The following is a 21,279-nucleotide window of genomic DNA, read 5'->3' on the forward strand; positions in this document are numbered from 1 at the left end:
TGATTTATTCCATGCATGCTACTGACTAAGACAAAGTCTAGGGATACTACTGCCGTTTTCTGTGCGCATTAAAACCTTAACATTTGTAGAATAAGATGAGTTATTAACGAAAAATTTAGTAAAAATTGATGTATAAATATGAAAATGGGGAGATGTGGTATGATTGCCAATGAGACAACTATCCACCAAAGTTCAAATGAAGTGGATCTAAACAATTATAGGCAACCGTACGGCCCTCAGCAATGAGAAAAACCCATACCGTATAGTCGGATATAAAAGGCCCCGATATGAAAAAAATGAAACCATTCAATTGAGAAAACAATTTAAGAAAAACAAACATGAACCAACGACAACCACTGAACTACAAAAAGACACTAAGTAAAGATCTGAGAGTACTCGCAGTTACTGACAGCTAGTTCAAAGCCAATAACAACTAATAAAAAATCATGTATCTAAGACTAAAGTATCAATCAGTACACACCCAAAATCCATTGGATTTAGTGTAATTTTAGACGTCATTAAAAGTCAGAGAAAAACATGACCTTGAGCAATGTCAAAATATAGGTATCGACAGATTGTAGTACCGTGAATGTGTATAGGTGTATAACAATAATATTTAGTATGGTTTTAATTTACTGATAACAAAATCAATTATTTATATCTATCTAATTACAGTGTTGATTTGGTAACCTTTTAGGATGATTGATAAGTTCACCCGGATCTTATCTAAATTTCCGGGATCGGTAAACATCATTCCCGTAAAAATTAGGATGTGCTTAAGTTTTCTACAGGAACAGCCAAACTTGCAAACCAAATTTTGAATCTATGGAAGAATTTAGTAAAGGTTTTAAGTAATTTGTGGTCACGAAATCCCAGACGTAATGATTTGCCAGTAATTCATGGATTACGCTCATTGAAATCCAAAACGTCACGAGTTGGGATATATAAACACCGTAAGACTGTGTCAAATGAACATCATCGTCCAAAAAAGGAAAATTACCAATAGAGAAAGAAAAATCGTCCCTTTTATCGTAAATTTTTGTGTAGAGTTTCCCGTGTAAAACTGAAATATCTAAATCTAGAAAGGACAGTTATTGCTGTTAATATTTGATTTATTTAAAGTAAGTTCTTTTGGATAAATTCCGGCAGTATATTTAGAGAATTCTTGATTATTTAACGAAAAAATATCATCAAGATAACGGTAAGTGTTGTTTAATTTATTAATTAAATCGAATTAAGGCAGGTCTTTATTGAGTTTGGCCATAAACTATGATTCATAAAAGTACAGGAACAAGTCTGCTATTAAAGGGACACAATTGGTGCCCATAGGAATACCTACAACCTGTCGATAAACGTTAATGCCGAAAAGTACATAAATGTTGTCGAGGAGAAAATTTACAGCTTTAATCATGTCATCACACCTCCAGTAAGGATATCTAGCATATTTACCTTTCTCTTTAGAGAAAAGGGCTGTCCTAAGTCAGGAGCCTGTTGTTCAGTGGTTGTCGTTTGTTGGTGTGGTTCATAAGTGTTTCTCGTTTCTCGTTTTTTATATAGATTAGACCGTTGGTTTTCCTGTTTTACACATTGTGACTTGGATGGATAGTTGTCTCATTGGCACTCATATCACATCTTCTTATTTATATTTACATGAGTTGCAGCAAATAAATTTGCAATCAGATTTATTAAACGACCATTTAATTAAATAGGAAAACTTTTGCTTGATAGGATTGTGTGGAAATGTAGTATAAAGAGTGGAAAAGTCAATACTGTCAACCGAATCAAAAGGACCATCAAAAGCACTTAATTCATCTAAAACATACAAAGAATATTTTACACTCCAAAAATAGTTAATTCCACTATTTTCTTATGTGTTATTACATAGTTAATGACAAGTTCTAAGTAGTTAAGGAACTCGTTAAAATCACTGAAAGATAAGTAGTAGAATATTTACTACAGGCCAAAATGAAACGATATTTACGGGTTTTTTTTGGTGCAGTTTAGGTAACCAATACATAGTGTGACCTTCAAATGTTCAGAGGGGCCTTTAAGCTGAGCTGTGGTAGTGGCATCATTATGTACTATTTAACTCTCTGTTGAGCATACAGCCTTGGATGTAGTTGAACGTATAATTTCATTCTTAAGGACTTCCGTTTAGTATTTACATCATACCACCACGACATTGTTGGCTGCTCTGTCGGCCGGTACGAACAAAAAACGCTTTGCGAGTACTTGAATTTTGTTTTTAATCCTAGAAATGGGCGTATAATTTACTCTTTTATTTATTTCTAAAAAGTAAAATCACAAAAATACTGAACTCCGAGGAAAATTCAAAAAGGAAAGTCCCTAATCAAATGGCAAAATCAAAAGCTCAAACGCATCAAACGAATGGATAACAACTGTCATATTCCTGACTTGGTACAGGCATTTTCTTATGTAGAATGGTGGATTGAACCTGGTTTTATAGCTAGCTAAACCTCTCACTTGTATGACAGTCGCATCAAATTCCATTATATTGACAACGATGCGTGAACAAAACAAACAGACACAATAGGTAAAAATTATTTTCGAAATTTGATGCGAATATCAACAATATCAAGACATTTATTCAAATAGGAATCCAGTGACTTTTTGTCAGATTTCTCCCGTTTACACCAATTTTTACAATAGGATGAAAGAGCATCTTCAATGACCTGACGACACTCTTTCAAATTTATTTTCGACGGTGGACGATATTTTGGTCCTTTTTTTCAGAAAGTTTTAAACCTCTCGGTCTTGAAGGATGTCGAGGTCCCCTGTAATTATATGGCCATAGGGTTCATATCTAAACTTCGATGTTTCACAGTCGTATGTTGAAGGAGCATTATTTTCTATACTGACGTCTGATGTAACTGAAGTATAGTTAAATATTAAAATTCTTCTGGTTATTTTATACGAATAAGAAATTATAGGTGGCTCTATGTTATCACAATACGAAGATATAAAGTTTTGAACGATAGAGTCATTAAAAATGCTAGACAAATTAATAAAAGTATAACCTCTATTAATGTATTTTATTTTTATGATCTTCAGGTTTGTCAATTCGACGGAACAGTCTATGGCGACAAAAAGCTTTAATAATACGTGTACACTCATATTTTGGACTGAAAAACGATATTGCATCACATTCGTTATAAATATTATGTTTCTAACTTATTGGCATTTGACCCAGTTTGCATAATAATTTATGTCTATCATTGTTTTTAAATATAGATAAAAGATCATCAAGTGTAAATAAGAACGATGTTTGTTTCGTTGATTGCGATTAACGCGATTGCCATGAGACCTATGATTTCGTTGTCTTTTATCAAAAATAGTCATGAAATCAATAGAGGAAGTTTTAGATCTGTTCCCTTGGCCCATGATATTGTCATTTGGACCTATGGGATACGCTGTCAGTAGTTGTTTAATCAAAGACAGTTTGAAAATTTTACCTTCAAGTTGTTTGTGATTGTCTTGGTTGTTTCTGGACGGTTTGAAGTGGTTTTATTTTTTAAATTTAATATTATGTTTGTGTTTTTTTAAATGTTGGTAAATTAAACTTATGGATTTCTTAGGTCTGCGGAAATAGTATAGATGTTCTTGTATTTGTTTGAAAAAATCAGTTTGCCCTCCCTATATCATTGAATACTACATTTCGGTTTAGTTCATGTTACAAGATATATGAGGCTTTGGGTTTTTCAAGTAATGTCATATGAAAAGAAGAGAGGAAATATTCTTCCGTTCACTGATAACCGGACAATAATCTGAAGATAATCTGGAGCAGGTTTGTCATTTTCTGGCCTTGCATGGAAATATCTGTGGATATCCACGTGCGTTTTTGTGAAATTCAGTGTGATATAAACTTAACCGAAGGAAAAACCAACTCGTTCGGCTTAGAGATCTAGTATTATCCAAATTATTTTTAAACTGTATGCATTTTCCCCCTTTTAAATGAGGATGTCATTAAAATTATATGTTTATTTTAAGAAAGACAATGTTATAAATTTAAATGCGGAAGGTATCAGTCTACTAAATATAGTCTGATATCTCTATCTCTATCTTTACATTTACACTCCCATGATTAGTCATATCGAAACAAATTCTGTAACCAGTATAACATTTTAACTCGTTTGCATTAAATAGTTAAGACGCGAAGGCATCTTTTGATTTTATTTAATATAGAGACATACTAATTAACAAAGTTTTTTTAAAGTGTGCATTTAAATGTACAAATTTAAGGAATTGGTTTAGAGTTTAGCTGTCTCTGTAGACATCTTTTTTTACAACATGGATATTACATCCTGATTTCTAGTTAATGTTGTTTATAGAACTCGTAAATTACAATACTATCCATGTAACATAAATATTCTTTTGAATATATTTATTCGTAAAGGTTATCAATTCATAACATTGTAGTAAGATATCTAAATAGTGTTTTTATCGGTGCTAATATTGATTTTATTTTCAATACTTACATATGGTCCTACATCCTGTCGATACTTACATTTTGGCATTGTACAAGGCCAAATTTTCCTCATTGTTTATGACGTACATTGTATTTACACTTTTGGAGGTTTGATGATTACGATGTTAGTCTGGAAACACATGGTATATCTAATATTGAAACTGGGCTTTTGGAACTAGCTGTCAGTAATTGCGAGTACTTTGAGTTAGGTCAAGTGGGTTGAGCGCTCACAAACATGTTTAACCCCTCCATATGCTTTATTTTCATTTAAGCATATTGTAGTCGCTTTTACGTTTAGCAAAAAGGAACAGACAAAAATTATCACAACTTAGGTAGTCTTCTCCTAAATATATTTTTTTCATAATGTATATATATATATATAAAGCCACGAAACAACAACCCTAAACAATTATAGTTTTGTACAAAAGTTACGGAAAAAAGTTCACAACTTTCCAAACAAATTGCAGTCCTAGTTCACCAAGCCTGTTCAAATATTATAAGGTTATTGAACATATATCGAAAAAAATTCCGAGCAGCCTGCTGTATGTATAGTATATCATATTGCAAGAGCTTGCGAGTCCATTTAGTTTTCCCTGAAACGCCTCTTTGAGCTTAGAAAATGTTGGCCCTGTCTAGTACCTACCTTGTCTGCGAAACTTCTCCTTTATGATTTATTATATCTTCGTGTAAGTTGGTACATGCAATTGTACATGTGGGTAGGATATTCCATTCTATTGGGTTCTTTTTAGAGCAATTCTTCATTGAACTTTGCGTTGCTAGATTAACTTAATTTGCGACAGTCAAACATACATTTAACGTAGGCAGAGCCAAAAATACATTACAGTTATTTTCTAATTATCATTATTTATTACTTTTTCAGTGGTTTGTGTTGTCTGTTTCTTCTTTTTGGGAATATGTCGTTTTGATATTCAGATTGTGTATGATGATTCCGGTATTTTCACCTTAAAAGACTTTGTTGTTTTGTTTGTTTGTTTGGTTTTTTAACCGGGGGTGCGGGGAGGGCATTTTTTATTTTTTAAATACTCTCTTGTTGGCATATTGACTTTATTAATATTCATAAGAGCATATTAGATTTGGTCCTGGATTACATTGTTCATCATATTTAATTCATTTTATCATGTTTGTTCGTGGTCCGAAGCTTTTGTACAATATATAAAAACACTTGAAAAATAACCAATATGACTGTGTAAAAAATATCATAATTTCTATGAAATTTTCCAACCTAAAAAAAAGAGTCAATGGAATAAAGACTAACACAAACAATCATTCAAAGGGACATATACATATTTATATAGACAGCGTGATTCTACCATAAAAACTAGAAGACTTAGAATATCATCAAACGATGCGATACTAATTAGATATTTAAGTTTTTTGGTACTTATACGAACTGTGCATGTCTTGTCAACGATATTTCTGTTGGAAGTTATAAAGGCAATATAATAAATGAACAATTACGCAATGAAAGAATAACAAATTTTATTAAAAAAACATTGCTGACAGTACACGTATTTGGTATAAAAAAAAGAAACGTTGATAAATACTTTAGTACAGCAAAAACAAATATGATTTCCAAAATTCTGACTGAAAAGTGTGAAACTAAGTTTTTACAAAATAAGCGCCAACAGTTTTCCAATTAGACCAAATAACTCCGTGCAATCTTCCTTTACTGGAAGCGTACTTGACTAAGACGCACGTCTCCTTTTACGATTAAGGAGTCCACTCTTTGAAATGGAATACGATGACTGAAGGCGAATAGATGTTGATTATTTACGGCTACCTGTAAAACAAATAGTTATTTCCTTATTAATTGCATTGTAACACAAATTTACAAGTATAAACTGATGGCATACGGAGCAATTACTTTAGCAGTTTGTTATGTCAACTATGATCGTGCTTAGTTTGTCAGCGTACCTCCACTTATGCAGATTGAGAAGGGACACGAACGGCGTTAGTTGTTCGGAACTTCTTTTGTAAGCACACTACTAGTACATATAACAAATCGTTGTTATATTTCCTATTGTCTTATACAATTACAGCAACTAGCAGACTATGTTAGCGGTATCGTGTAGTTAGCTGTGTTCTGTTTAATAGTTAATTTACGTTGAAAGTGTACTCGGGGGCTATGAAGAGTAACTTTAGATTCAAATGTACAAAAGGACACCGGTTTTGGAAACTCTCTTAAAGCAAGAATTTATATTTCAACACGTTTAAACTGGATACCTGTATTTAGAAAGGATAGAAAAATCAGTTAGTCTGAACTCTATCCGTAAGTTAATCATAGTTTTAATATATGATCATGTCTATTTCTGAGTTAATATTCCACTGTAGTGCTGTTCTATTCATTGCATATCAATACTTAAACAAATGGTTCCATGGTCATATCCCATTCTTAAACTCACCTTGAATTGGTTCTGTTCTACAAGAACTATCATATCAAAGCTAGCATTTGGCATGAAAGGGAAATATGGTAGTTGTTTTTCTTCCGCACCCCAACTTCCGTTCTGACAGGAATTACGTACAACTACGTTGTAATCTGCACCAGCTTGAAATCGAACATCAAAATGAAGAGCTATGTCTGATCCTTCATAGGCACCACACTGTAGATTTACTGTAAACCTGTAGATAGGAGGGATATAGGAGGTACAAATATTCGTCACGATAATAATCTTACGATATACTGAGAAAGAAATTTACATAATGCATTCATTTCAAGTTTGGAATATATAATATGGAAGCCTGAAGGTTATTTGACCACGTAATTTTATAAATTTTCCATCGAACAGAAATTCGACTGTATTGATCTATTTTAAGTTGATCATATGACAATATATTTACTTATCATTTGTACTTTTCTTGCATATTCTTACCTAGTTGCTGTAGGATTTGGTACACCGCTTATGTTTATCATTTTCCCGGGATATATTCCCCCTTGGATTGGTGTAACAAGTGGTACAGGCTGAAAAATATTCAACAGAACGTTTATATACAGTGCAACTGGTTTTGCCATTGATGTACCAATATCTCGATTTCGAATCAGGCTGAAGGGACGAACTATTTTCAAGTATACAAAAACCCGTTCTAACATTCTTGGGATGATTTGAAAACGAAAAGGTATAGTATCGTGAAAGCCGAAAAAACTAACAGTCTGGTTTATGTACAAAACAATTAACAAATAAATGGGGAATGTGTCCATGGTACACAGATGATGCCCCCGCTTGCATATAACGTTATACAGTGACATAACTTAAGAACAGTAAAAGTGACGCTACCCAAATTCGTACTTGATCTGAGTTTTGTGATAATAAGCATTGTGTATAAGTTTCATAACATTTGGTTGAGGCAAACTTAAGTTAGAAAACGGAAACGAAAAATTCAGCAAGTTTTCCATTTGTAAAGGGGCACAACTCTAGAACGGTAAAAGTGAGAACACCAAAATTCAAACTTGATCTGTGTTTTGTATCAATAAGCATTGTGTATAAGATTAATAACATTTGGTCGAGGCAAACTTAAGTTAGAGAAGGGAAACAAAAAATTCAGCAATTTGTCCACTTGTAAAGGGGCAGAACTCTGGAACGGTAAAAGTGACGCCACCAAATTCAAACTTGATCTGTTTTTTTTTTGTGGTTATAGCTTTGTGTATAAGTTTCATAACATTTAGTTGAGGCAAACTAAAGTTAGAGAACGGAAATTTTGGGGACGGACGGACGTACGGGACGGACAAGGGTAAAACGTAATGCCCCCTCCGCTACGGTATAAAAACAAAAATGATAAACAGCAAGCAACGACAATCACTGAAATACTGGTTCCTGACTTGGGACATGTACATATAAAATGTGGCGGGGATTAACATCATGCGAGCGCTTTAATCAGTTCAAAAAGGCTTAACGCATCAGATTGACACAAAGCACAAAAACAACTAAAAAAGGATAAGACACAAAGTACCGATCTAATTATGTCCCTTTTTTATTTATACAATCAAATAATGGTATTGGGTTTTCTTGGTTGAATTGATTTTTTTTAATAGTCAATAATGAAATCATGCTAGATTGCACCAAAACTTGAACAAAGTGTGATAATTATTTTAGTATGCATAATAAGTCCACATTGTTGAATTCCAAGGAAAAATAATAATCGAAAAGTAAACGTCTCACATACCGGGTTCATCATTGGTGCGCCAGGATATCCTGCAGGCTGTTGGGGTGGAGGTTGGAAGGCCCCAGCTGGTGGAAAGCCACCAGCTTGTGGAAATCCTCCTGCAGGTTGTGGCATCTAAAAGTAAAATCATATGCAAAATGTTTATCAAAAAGCTATTGGTATGTTTTATTTACGTTTTTTTTTAAATATTTTTTTAAGATTTGTCTGTTTCAAAATAATAATGAAATTGCCGAAGGGTCAATGTAAAAAATGTAAAAAAAAAACAAACTCCAAAACGTAAAACACAAAGTAATGACAAAAAAATCTTTTGGTAACATATTTGCATGGTTCTGGTTAAAATCACGTGGTTACATGGGTTTCTAGTTGTATCTCGACTTACCGGTGGTGGATTGTGATGTTGGGGGCCATGATTTCCAAATTCAAATGAAAAGGGACCAAGCTTGATCTTTGCATGTTGACCTCCCTGTATGAAACATATTTAACAAGTCAAACATAAAGTAACATAAAATGCAATTTCCGTTGGCTACTTTCTGAAATCTGTTACATAAGAAAATTCTATGACTAAACTAAGTTTACAGTATACAATTATTACATGCATTTTCATAAGCTTGGTCCCACTAACCGATTATGTTTTCCATAATTCCTACACGCGCTATAGCTAATTTGAATATTCTTTGATGGTTTTACATTGCCGATTTTTTTAAGTATTCGATATTTGGGTTCGAAAAAGTCTGCAAATCTAATTCAATTCTGAATGACAAATTTAGTTTGAGATTCAACAAAATTCAAATAGTAAAGTTGTGTTTTCATTATTCTTTAAAATGAAGGTAGTTACATATAAACATATAAGACATTAGAAGAATCAATAAATTTTCGTGTGAATTAAAATCAAATCAATTAAGCAATGTTTAATGTGCACAATGTCTTTGAAAATACATATCTTTAAAAATCTATTATTGAAATCGATAATCTATTTACCTAGAGATAGCTCAAAGTTTAAGCAGATATTGCATAATTAGATATATATTAAAAACATACATGGCAGTAGCCATGAAAACCAAAAATTTGCAAAAAGTTCTTCAGAATACTTACGCCTGCTCCTGGGCCATCAAATCTGATTGAACTGACTTGCCCTGCTGGACTAATGACAGCCAAAGTGTTCACTTGGTGTTTAGCAATTCGATGGCGAAATTCACAGAAATGTTTTCCATTAACGGCTACCTGAATACACAAATCAAATTATGTTTAATCGAAATATGTATGTAATAAGAAATAAATGTTTAAGGTAAAAAAACATCCCGTTTCTTATGGGCTTAAGATCGGATATTACTAACTTTATTACTGATATTGCATGCAGCACATATATTCTTTGACTCGCGATTTATTGTATATTTCTATCGCTTCTTATATAAGAACCGTTATTGCCTAAGCATATAATTAATTACGTGCTGGTCGTTCCATTATAGGTTTGTACTGTTTTTAAATTATAAACTCTTCCTTGTAATACATTGGTAGCATCAAATTAAAGGGAAAATGAACGGAAAAAGGTTAATTCTTAAGCTTGGTTTATGCTGGAAAGGTTTTAACTACAAGAAATAATCTGTGTTGAACTGTTTCCATAATTGCCTTTTATCATACTTCAAAATTATTTCCATAGAAATTTATATTGTCTTTTGTCATATCTTATGTTTTGTTTCATTCGTAGAGTTTGATGCTGAAGGCAGGTCTCGGATTTAGGGCTCGTTTATTGTATAGACACCTGCCTATTGTTGACCTATAGATGTCCTGTAGTATTTTTGTGTTTTGTGTCGTTTGGTTACTGTCCCATGTACTCTTACATCCCATGCACCTTTTTATTCATATTTAGAAATATTAACAACAATAGTCTACTCTATTTTGTACAACAAGGGAATAATATGATAAATACGATAATTTTCATAATGTTATGCTGGATGAAATAGCTTCTTTTATCAAGATAATTTGAAGGTTTTGGTAATTGAACAATAAAACAGATATGATAGCGGAGTTGTATTGCTTCATTTGAAAAAAAAACCATGTTGTTCTGAAATCATCTCATTAACGGTCACATCTTATATATCACGATCTAAATTTTCGATTTTTTCGAAACAGATTGTCATAAAACATGTTAAAGAGGTAGTGCTATATTCACCTGTATATGTTTCACTCACAGGGTCAAAATCTAAAAGTTGTCAAATCCTACGGAAATTTTGATAATAAAGAGTCTATATAAAACAAAATTTCAATAGTTTTTACGTAACAAATATAATGTTATTCAGAGGTACATGTTTCATATGAAGGCATTTTAATTACAACTTTTACATGTTTTGTAAAATACTGTATATAGCTTTATTTCTAGCAGAGTTCTGGTTTTGATATAGTATATCGTCCTTCCTTGTAAAATTTTTTAATGCTCAAAAAATTCAAAAAACTGCAAATTGCAGGTTTGGGCTAGCTTAAGGCGTGCCTTAGACTGCGTTAGAGCTTGAAATTACACACATGAATCTGTGATACTGTGAATCTATAAAGTAAAGATTGAAAGACTTTTTTTGAAAATGGCCCTGGTGTGAAATAAATTAAAGAATTCGAAAAAGAGGCATAATATACCAAAGAGAGAAACAAAATTCATAAGTTGAAGAGAGGCAGACAAAATCATGGTAAAAATAAGAAAAACGACGAAAAGATAACAGTCTACAAAAAAATACATAACATTTGACAAGCGTGTGGATTCTCAAAACACTTAACAAATGTTATCGGTCATATTTGCATAGTTATTTCATTAATCTCCCGACTTCAATCTGGCAATGAACTTTACCCGTGATAACCCCATTTATCTAATTTATAACAATTCGAAGTATCATTATTATACTAATATTTACGACTTACGTCTTTTAGATAAGGCAAGTGAATGGTATAGCCAGTACATGTAGCACTACTTATTATAGTTTGCTTTCGAAAACAGCCATGCAATTTTAAATTTACCGGCAATCAAATTTATACCATTATATTTTTTTCTAGATGATAAACATATTAATGGAGAAAATACAACAACTCATCTGTAAAATTCATCTTGATGATAACATTTTAAAAGTGAAACTGGTCAAGTTTGTAATACAAAATCACAGTACTGTTGTTTTAATGCAAATCAAAGTTAACAGGAAAAGGAAAACATTCTGAGTAGAAATATAGCTTAAAAATTCCCTACATAAATGTTATCGGTCATATTTGTATAATAGATATTTTATCGATCTCCAGACTTTAATCTGGCCATGAACTTTACCCAAGATAACCCCATTTGATTAATATAAAGAGGGTTTTCCATTGTATTTTCAAATGAGGATTCTCTCTTCTACCTACATATTATATCATCGTAAATACCTAAGACGTATAACTGTTTCTCCGCATTATACATCCAGGATACCGATGTGTCGTTACTTGTAATTTCCTGTTGTTTTAAAAAAGTAGATTTAATTATTCAACTCTTCCTGTTACATGATAAATACCTTGTAATGGTGATGCTGACATAAAATGATTATTTCGAAAGGGTAATTTTTCTGAAATGGCATCCCACCGGTTCTCTCCTCTGATCCCCATGATCCATTCTGCAGAGAGTTTCTTACTGCACAATTCTCATTAAATCTTATGTTAAAATGTAAAGCTGTGTCTGATTGAGGATTTAGACTTGAACCACACTGTAAATTAACTGTAAATCTAAAAATTTAAAGAAAAATGATATTCAAAAAAGATTCAATCGCTTGGCTTTCATAAATTCTTACAACGACAATTACTAAGGTTTCAACTCCATCAGGCTAAGTTGACCTTAGATGGATTTGGCTATTTTTATAGGTCCTTTTTGGTCATATATATAAATAAGAAGATGAGGTAGGAGTGCCAATGAGACAACTCTCCATCCAAGTCACAATGTGTAAAAAGTAAACAATTATAGGTCAAAGTACGGCCTTCAATACGGAGCCTTGGCTCACACCGAACAGCAAGCTATAAAGGGCCACAAAATGACTAGTGTAAAACAATTCAAACAGGAAAACCAACGTTCTAATCTATATAGCCCATAAACTGTTTCGGTTCTTATACATTCTTGCTTTTCAAATATTCTGCTTTGATCGTTCCTGATGATGGTAAATCCAGAAAAGCGCTTCGTATGCATGAAATTTATATAACGTTTTGTTTTCTTTTTTAACGTAATAGGAAAAAAGAACATCGGAAACAATAAGAAATTGGTTTACAAATGACGTATAAAAAGAGGCAAGCTGCTTTCCGTTGCTGTGGTTGAGACTCCCCTGTTTACAAAAACTGACATATTTATAAATTAAAATTGCGTGCAAACTTATAAGCTGGTAAATCATCTGGAACCCATCCATTCATAGTTTGCTGTTTCTTTTGGTTATGTATTTGTAATACATCAATTTAACAGTTTCCAACACGAAAAGTTCTAGCATGAATCACTAAATGAAATAATATTTTTCAATGCTTAAGGAAATTGTAGTCTTTAAGACTTACGCATTTTCATGAAATGGTACAGTTCCTTGTACAATGATCTGTCGACCATCTGTCATACCACCGGGTATTCCCCCGATATATGGCAGAGGCTGGAGAAAAGAAATAATATATGTGTTAATAATAAACTAGTTTTGATTTGTTGTATATGTCTGTGACCTTTTCATATCTGTATATCAAAGAGTATTTAAACTTTTACTATTTTTTTCATAGATAAAAATATTTGGTTTGGAATTTTGAGTGTACCTGTTTAATTCTTATTTAATTTTTTCTTCAATAACTGCATGTGCTCTTAGATCAATATGTTGTCTTGTTTTATATATAGACATAAGATGATGTGGTATGAGTGCCAATGAGACAACAAGTTGTTTTGTGTTCTTCGTACACAATCTGTTGAATGAAGCCCTTTCTTGTTGATTTTAACACTTATGTTGTGCTTTTATACCAGTGTCCCAGGTTAGGGAAGAGTTACGCGCTCACAAACATGTTATACTCTGCCACATTTTTGTGCTTGTACTTTTCATAAATGAAAAAAGGGGGAAAATTACCTAGTATATATGTATATTTCGACGTCTGCTTCATGTGACATTTGTTTACATGTACATTAAAGCCCATTAGATGTTTATAAGCTCTTTTTAATAGACCGCTAACCTTGGAAAATATGTAAGTTGTAGAAGTATAAAAATGAACTCTTTATGAACGAAAAAAGGAGATGTCGTGATTCATTAAATCTATTCATACAAGGACTCATAATTTTTAAAAATATGAATAATGTACTCACTGGATTGACAACAGATCCTGCATAAGCCATCTTTACAGATATTTCACCGGTAAATGATGAACAAACTATATATGTATATACTAAAGTACACGTACACACCCCCTCACACTTGTAACATTCAGGTGACTTAAGATCATGTGATATAACTGATATGGTCGATAAAAACTATGAATTTCCAAATACTTGATAATATATATAAACTTCCGCGGGTTTTCTTCCTTAAACTATTTTCATATATATTGAACCGGATTTCAATATTAAGTGCTATAATGAAAATTCTTTGTCACCGTCTGTTTTTAATTGCGAAACCAAAGCATGTGAAATTGGCCTATTTGTTTATCAAATGTTTACAGATAATGTTTACATGGAATGTTTAATTTCATTGCATTAACTATTTATATAGTATAAGTTGTGTATATAAACACTAACATCAAGGTCACAATTCAAGTTTGTTCGGAACAGATTCTAAAGTAACTGGCGTAGATTCAATATAATGGCAGATGACACTTTTGCAGTTTCGTACATTTGAACTGAATCAAAGTAACAATTGTTGTTAATGGCAAATCTTAATTTGCTTCTATTCAATTTTTTCACATCTTTTAGGATTTTGGTGATTTAGAGCCGGAGAAATTTTTTAGACGCATGTCTATTGTTGAAGACTGTGTGTTGCCCTCAAGACGTCTTGTTGTTAGCTTTGTCGATTGGTTGCTGTCTCAATGACGTTTACCTCAATCTTTTTTTATTCACATTTCACTTTGCCAAATAAAAACTAAAAAGTCAGAGGAAACAAATTCGAAATTAATATCAACACTAATACAGAATATACAATATAAGGAAAGGATTGGGAAAACAATCTTGGAACAGGTTATTACATGAAATTAAATAAAAATATATGGAATACTAGTATGTAAAACGGGTCTTCCTTTTATAACTCTCCTATATGCCGTTACTTCTTGTTTCACTTTCGTTGAGACGTAAAATACTTACATCACCAATGTGAATACATGGCTACATGTAAATACGTTCATTGATTTAAAAGTTGCATCAGGCTAGTCAAATATATTTATAGATAGATGTCTGGTTGCATTTTATTTTTTGTTGATGGATTGCTTTGCTTGTTTGTCTCATTGGCATAATCTTCAAATATCCCGTCATATACATTGTAATATTGTATTGAAATATGGACCTTTGCCAATTATTGTAATTGTATTTGTGCCAATAAAATATTTGTATTTGTATTTGTATTGTATGAAGCGCGGAAGTTACATCCATAACATCAAGCTTTTCGTTTGTTTTTCTATGCATTGTTTTAACATTGTCACGGACAGCACGTGCAGTCATAGCTGTTGTTGTGGTTTTTTTTTAAGAATTAAAATTGAGAATGGAAATGGGGAATGTGTCAAAGAGACAACAACCCGACTATAGAACAGACAACAGCAGAAGGTCACCAACAGGTCTTCAATGCAGCGAGAAATTCCCGCACCCGGAGGCGTCCTTCAGCTGGCCCCTAAACAAATATAAATACTAGTTCAGTGATAATGAACGCCATACTAAACTCCAAATTGTACACAAGAAACTAAAATTAAAAATAATACAAGACTGACAAAGGCTAGAGGCTCCTGACTTGGGACAGGCGCAAAAATGCGGCGGGGTTAAACATGTTTATGAGATCTCAACCCTCCCCCTATACCTCTAGCCAATGTAGAAAAGTAAACGCATAACAATACGCACATTAAAATTCAGTTCAAGAGAAGTCCGAGTCTGATGTCAGAAGATGTAACCAAAGAAAATAAACAAAATGACAATAATACATAAATAACAACAGACTACTAGCAGTTAACTGACATGCCAGCTCCAGACTTCAATTAAACTGATTAAAAGATTATGTCTTCATCATATGAATATCAGGCACAATCCTTCCCGTTAGGGGTTTAGTATCATATCATCATAACATATATGAGAAGAACATAACCCGTGTCATGCCAACAACTGGTTTTTAAATAAATGTGTTTAGTGCCGATGCAAAGACCCTATAAGTGAATCAATATTAACGCCAAAATATGCAATCTTTAATGACCTGACAACAGTATCGTAACTATATCCCTTCTTAATAAGTCTATTTAAAGGTTTTGTTAGCTTCAGAGGTGAATACTGACATTTTTGTGCTTTATAAAGAATATTTCCATAAAAAATTGGATGTGAAATACCCGAACGTATAAGAAGTCTGCATGTTGAGCTATATTTACGAATGGTGTCCTTATACCGATGAAAAATTTAGTAAATGTTTTGACTAGTTTGTGATATCGAAAACCCTGGTGTAATAATTTTTCAGTAATACATAAATTTCTCTCGTTAAAATCTAAAACATTATTACATACACGAGCGAATCGTACAAGTTGAGATATATAAACACCGTAAGATGGTGACAAGGGAACGTCACCATCTAAAAATGGATAATTAACGATAGGAAATGAAAAATCATCTCTTTTATCATATATTTTAGTATTAAGCTTTCCGTTAATGATATAGATATCAAGATCGAGGAAAGGGCAGTGGTCATTGTTAGTATTAGCTTTATTTAAAGTAAGTTCAACAGGATAAATTTCTTTAGTATACATACTGAAGTCGTCATTATTGAGAGCCAAAATATCATCCAAATATCTAAAAGTATTATTAAATTTGTGTATCAGATGTTGTTTCGATGGGTCTTTGTTGAATGCTTCTTTTTATAATTTGATCGGGGTAAGCGTTGACCGAAGCACATTTTGTTTTCGCGCTTCATATTAAAATGTGAGCACGATCAACGCTTTTACAGCCACATAAAATGATAAAAAGAAGCATTCAATTCTTATGATTACATTTTTATGTAACAAACATGAAATTAAGTGTTCTATCAAAATTTTGGTTTATTTTTTCAACGCATTATGTCCACATTGTCACGGATAGCACGTGCAGTCATAGCTGGTGTATTTCTTAAGGAAATAAAAAATGATATTGGAGTGCCTTCACGATTGTTGTCAGCCAATCAAAACTACAGATCCTAATGAAACATACATTTAATGTAATTATTTAAGAATTGAATGCTTCTTTTTATTATTTTATTGGGATGTAAAGGCGTTAACCGAAGCACAGTTTGTATTCCGCGCTTCATATTAAAAATGTGCGCACGATCAACGCTTTTACAAAGTTTTTAACCCTATAAAATCAAAATCATAGAAAGAAGCATTCAATTCTTTTAATTACATTTTTATACTACACAACAATGAAATGAAGAGTTATGTCAAGCTTTTCGTTTGTTTTTCAATGCAATATTTTAAAATTGTCACGGATAGCACGTGCTGTCATAACTGTTGTATTTTATACGGAAATAACATATGATAGTGAAGTGCCTCGCGATTGTTGTCATCCAATTAAAATAACGGATTCTAATGAAACATTCATGTAATGTAATTATTTCAAGTTGACGTAGAAGGATATGCTAAGTTAGAAAATTGTGTTAGGTATACCATAAGCTCTACCATAAATACAATATTTGCATAAGCCGTCAAAAGCCTTTCGAAATTATGATTTTGATGCTCAAAGATGTTTCTGGTTGACAAATGTGTGGTTCGTACGCTTTCACCTTGTCTCAAACCCGACACATATATTCTGTCTTTTGCTGTTTTGATTCAAGAAATTGTGAGCTTTAAGAATACGTTTGCTTAGAAAAGACGAATGGTGATACCTCTTCGTTTGTAACTATTATTAAGATCGCTCTTTTTGGGGTTTCATTACGATGTAACCTGAAGATAACGTTCTCTCCCAAAGTGGGGGATCCCCTGTTAGTTTTTGGTCAGCTTTCTAAAGTTCTGCGTTTAATTAGTATGTACCTGATACTTTTCTATTCTTTGAACATTTTAATCCTTTCTGGATATTTATCATGGTAGGTAGATCTATAGTATCATCCTTTTCTACTGATGTTTTTATGATGTGAATTTTTCGTCTGTTTCTTTTATATTCAGGTCTTTTCGAAAATGTTCTTTCTATCTTGGATTTTTTTCAGATGTTAATTTTATCCCTTTGGTATCTTCTGTCTCTTTTTTAAATGTGTTGTTGTTTTTATCGTTGACTGGCATGTTTATGTTAGCCTACTAATTGCATAGTTGTTCAACTTGGTACACATGACCAATATGGTGATTAGATGCTAGTTACTCTTTTTTTAGGTCTACTGATTATTTTCTTTTGTCACTTAACATTCTGAGTATTGCTTTTGTATCTTATATTTTATCCTCACTTAATAGGTTGACATAGTTTATTATTCATCTCTATCTTTCACTTAATAATCTCCATTTAAAAGTAATCAGACTTGGTATGATTGTCAATGAGACAATAGCGCAACATGGACCGAAGAACGTGGGTTAAAGCAACTACAATAGAGGCGGATGACTAAGGGGAAATTCAAAACTCATAAGTAGCAGAGAAACTGACAACGCCATGGCAAAGAACGACTGAGAAACTCAAACCCTGCTGAAACTGGGGGTGATATTAGGTGCTCTGAAAGGGTAAACAAACTTTTTCAACTAGTGACACCTGTTGTGGTGCTCATGGTGAGTACAAATTAAAGGTAAGGCTTTCAACAATGAGCCAATCCCATACCTATAGTAAGTTATAAACAATATGTTCTAAAACAATTAAAGAAAAACAAATATTCCAGCCAACGACAAGAACTGAATTACTGGCTCCGGAAAGTGGAAAGGCACTTAAAGAATGTGGCGGTGTTAGTGCTTAACCCTCTCCCTAGTCTTGGACAATGGTGTCACTGCAAAAATACTGTAATAATCCGTTGGAAGTGACTTGACTCATCAGATCGGCACGAAGCAACAAAAAAACCTAATAACAAGACAAAAAGTACCGAAGTAAGAGAACTTGCAGTTACTGAAACCAAGTTTAAATCCCATTACACCTTATAAATAAACCATGTCTATTAGACTATATCAATCAGTACACATCCAACAGATTTAGTGTAAAAACCTCATAAACAGTTTGAGATATTAACAGGATGTGATCATAACTGCATATCAATACATAGTTAGTAATGTTCTAACTTATTTAAAAAACATCAATGTTAGGACCGAAAACTGTGTTAAAAGGGTCAATAAGTTAACATGGGTCGTATTTGAAATGTGTTTCTCATTTTATCCATTTTTTGAGTACTTACCTCTTATAGCAAAGAACCATTTCACTGGTCTCTTTGTATGTAATTTTCTCTCAATTTTCAGCCATATTCTATTGATAGTTATTGGTACGTATTGTGTCTTCTAAAAGCTGAAATCTTTTTATTATTCCAAATTTAAGTCTTGTTTCACCTTAGGATGTAGTTTATTTATTTCAAATTTTCTTTTTATGTTCACGGAGGTTGGCATCTTTTTAATTTAAAATTTTTATGTTGAGTGTAATTTCAAAGTCAGTTGCAATGTCAGTTCCTCTGTTTACTCGTACCTCTTGTATTGATCGTTTTTATGGTCTGTTTGATACTTCTACTGCAAAATACTTATTCACAATCTTTACAATTTTGCAGTAATACTGGAAAAAAATCTACGCTTTACACTGCTATTCCTCATGCTCAATTGATGGTCTTGAAGTAGACATTCTAGGTACTGGCGTTGTTTATCATCTTAAAACCTTTTAATTGTATTTGTATACTTTTAACTTTTACTGTTTAGTTCATTTTTGGGAAAATACTTTTTGCGTGGATCGGTACTTATACATCCCACCAATGTTTTATTGTGCTAAGGTCATTTTTGTATTCTTATCTTTCTTTTTTGCTTATGTACTTTGTCTATATAGTGTCTATATGTCATTTTGTTTTTCTTTGTTGAAATAGTTATTTGTTTTTATCGTGATTAAGACTATAACACAAAATATTATGTTGACAACTGTACCCCAATTTTTTAGATTTTTACCTATTATGTCCGTTTGCTTTGCTCACACATGCATAGTTGTCAATATAATGGAATTCTATGCGACTGTCATACAAGTGAGGGGTTTAGCTAGCTATGAAACCAGGTTTAATCTACCATTTTCTACATTAGGAAATGCCTGTACCAAGTCGGGAATATGGCAGTTGTTTTCCATTCGTTTGATGTGTTTCAGTTTTTGATTTTGCCATTTGATAAAAGATTTTCCGTTTTGAATTTCCCTTGGAGTTCGGTATTTTTGTTATTTTACAGTTTGAAAGATCGAATACATCGTCTTATTAAACAGAGATATTTGATTTTTCTACGGAAATGGGTATTTCGTCATTTGAACTCTGATGGATAGTTGGTTCATTGGCAATCATAATCACATCTCATTATTTCTATATTGTATATATATACAAAATTAAAGAACCTTTGTGAACACTTAAACATACCCCACGCCCCCACATTGTCACTGGACAAACAAAATCTCACCAGATTCCTAAGTTCAAAGAGTCATAACTCTACAAAAGTCAACTGATAAAAATTTTCTTGTGGATATACACATTTACATATTATGCCCTCATTAACTTCAAAGTTTCATGAAATTCTGTTGTGTGGTTTCAGAGGAGTTGCGATGACAAGAACAGGACTGACGGACGGACGGACGGACGGACGGACGGGTCAAAAACATTATATCCTCCGCAACTTTGTTGCGTGGGGTATAAAAATCTTTGTTGTTTGTCATGAAAAATCTTACTTTGTGAAAAAACCACACTGAATCAACAAACAAATACACCGAGGTGATATGATCAAAATGCTGGTCTTTCTGATCGACATATTATCAAAATGCTGGTCTTTTAACGACAACACATTTGATAAGTTTGGTGGATTGATATTTCAACAGAAAGTCTGTATTCCGATGGGTACTAATTGTACACCACTACAGGTCGTCTTATTGTTAGTACTCACATGAAGCAGAATTCATAAAAAAAACCTTCTCAAGGACAAAAGAGAAAGCATCTTGCAAAGTTCTTTAGTTTTCGTTCAGATATATTGATGATGTCCTATCACTAAATAGCCCAGATTTCAGTGAGTGATTGCATCTAACATATCTTTATGAACTTGAGGTTAAGGACTTCAAACTATTACCTAGGGTCAGAATTTGAGTTCATGCGATACCTCAGTTTTTGTTTGTTACCTTGATTTGTCTTCTTAATTTGAACATCGACAAACTACTGTTGCCCTAATTTGTCTCTACCATTAGGTGAATTCAAAATTAATTTGTTAAAGTCTTTATTTTCTACGTTTTTTTTAATTCCACAGAAGTTAAGTAGAAACTCCATTTTCGTTCATTTTATCAC

The 21,279-nt window shown here is 32.7% G+C and overlaps 1 protein-coding gene across 3 annotated transcripts; it reads right to left on the minus strand.

Moving 5' to 3' along the window:
• Positions 1–5,969: 5,969 nt before the first annotated feature.
• Positions 5,970–14,169, minus strand: LOC127698576 (galectin-9C-like). Of its 3 annotated transcripts, XM_052202087.1 has the most exons (9): positions 13,980–14,169; positions 13,202–13,290; positions 12,187–12,394; positions 9,758–9,886; positions 9,045–9,128; positions 8,666–8,779; positions 7,378–7,466; positions 6,910–7,126; positions 5,970–6,287 (listed from the first exon to the last, which is right to left on the minus strand). In XM_052202087.1, exons 1-9 carry the CDS (start codon positions 14,007–14,009, stop codon positions 6,174–6,176), a joined length of 1,074 nt encoding a protein of 357 aa, XP_052058047.1. In that variant the 5' UTR covers positions 14,010–14,169; the 3' UTR covers positions 5,970–6,173. The 3 variants fall into 3 exon arrangements, with proteins under 3 accessions (XP_052058047.1, XP_052058048.1, XP_052058050.1); XM_052202088.1 differs by lacking the exon at positions 9,045–9,128 and having other exon boundaries at positions 13,980–14,155; XM_052202090.1 differs by lacking the exons at positions 8,666–8,779; positions 9,045–9,128 and having other exon boundaries at positions 13,980–14,156.
• Between the last annotated feature and the right edge of the window lie 7,110 nt (positions 14,170–21,279).

The sequence above is a fragment of the Mytilus californianus genome, unplaced genomic scaffold (genome assembly GCF_021869535.1).
Source record: "Mytilus californianus isolate M0D057914Y unplaced genomic scaffold, xbMytCali1.0.p SCAF_4, whole genome shotgun sequence".
Taxonomy (NCBI): Eukaryota; Metazoa; Mollusca; class Bivalvia; order Mytilida; family Mytilidae; genus Mytilus; species Mytilus californianus.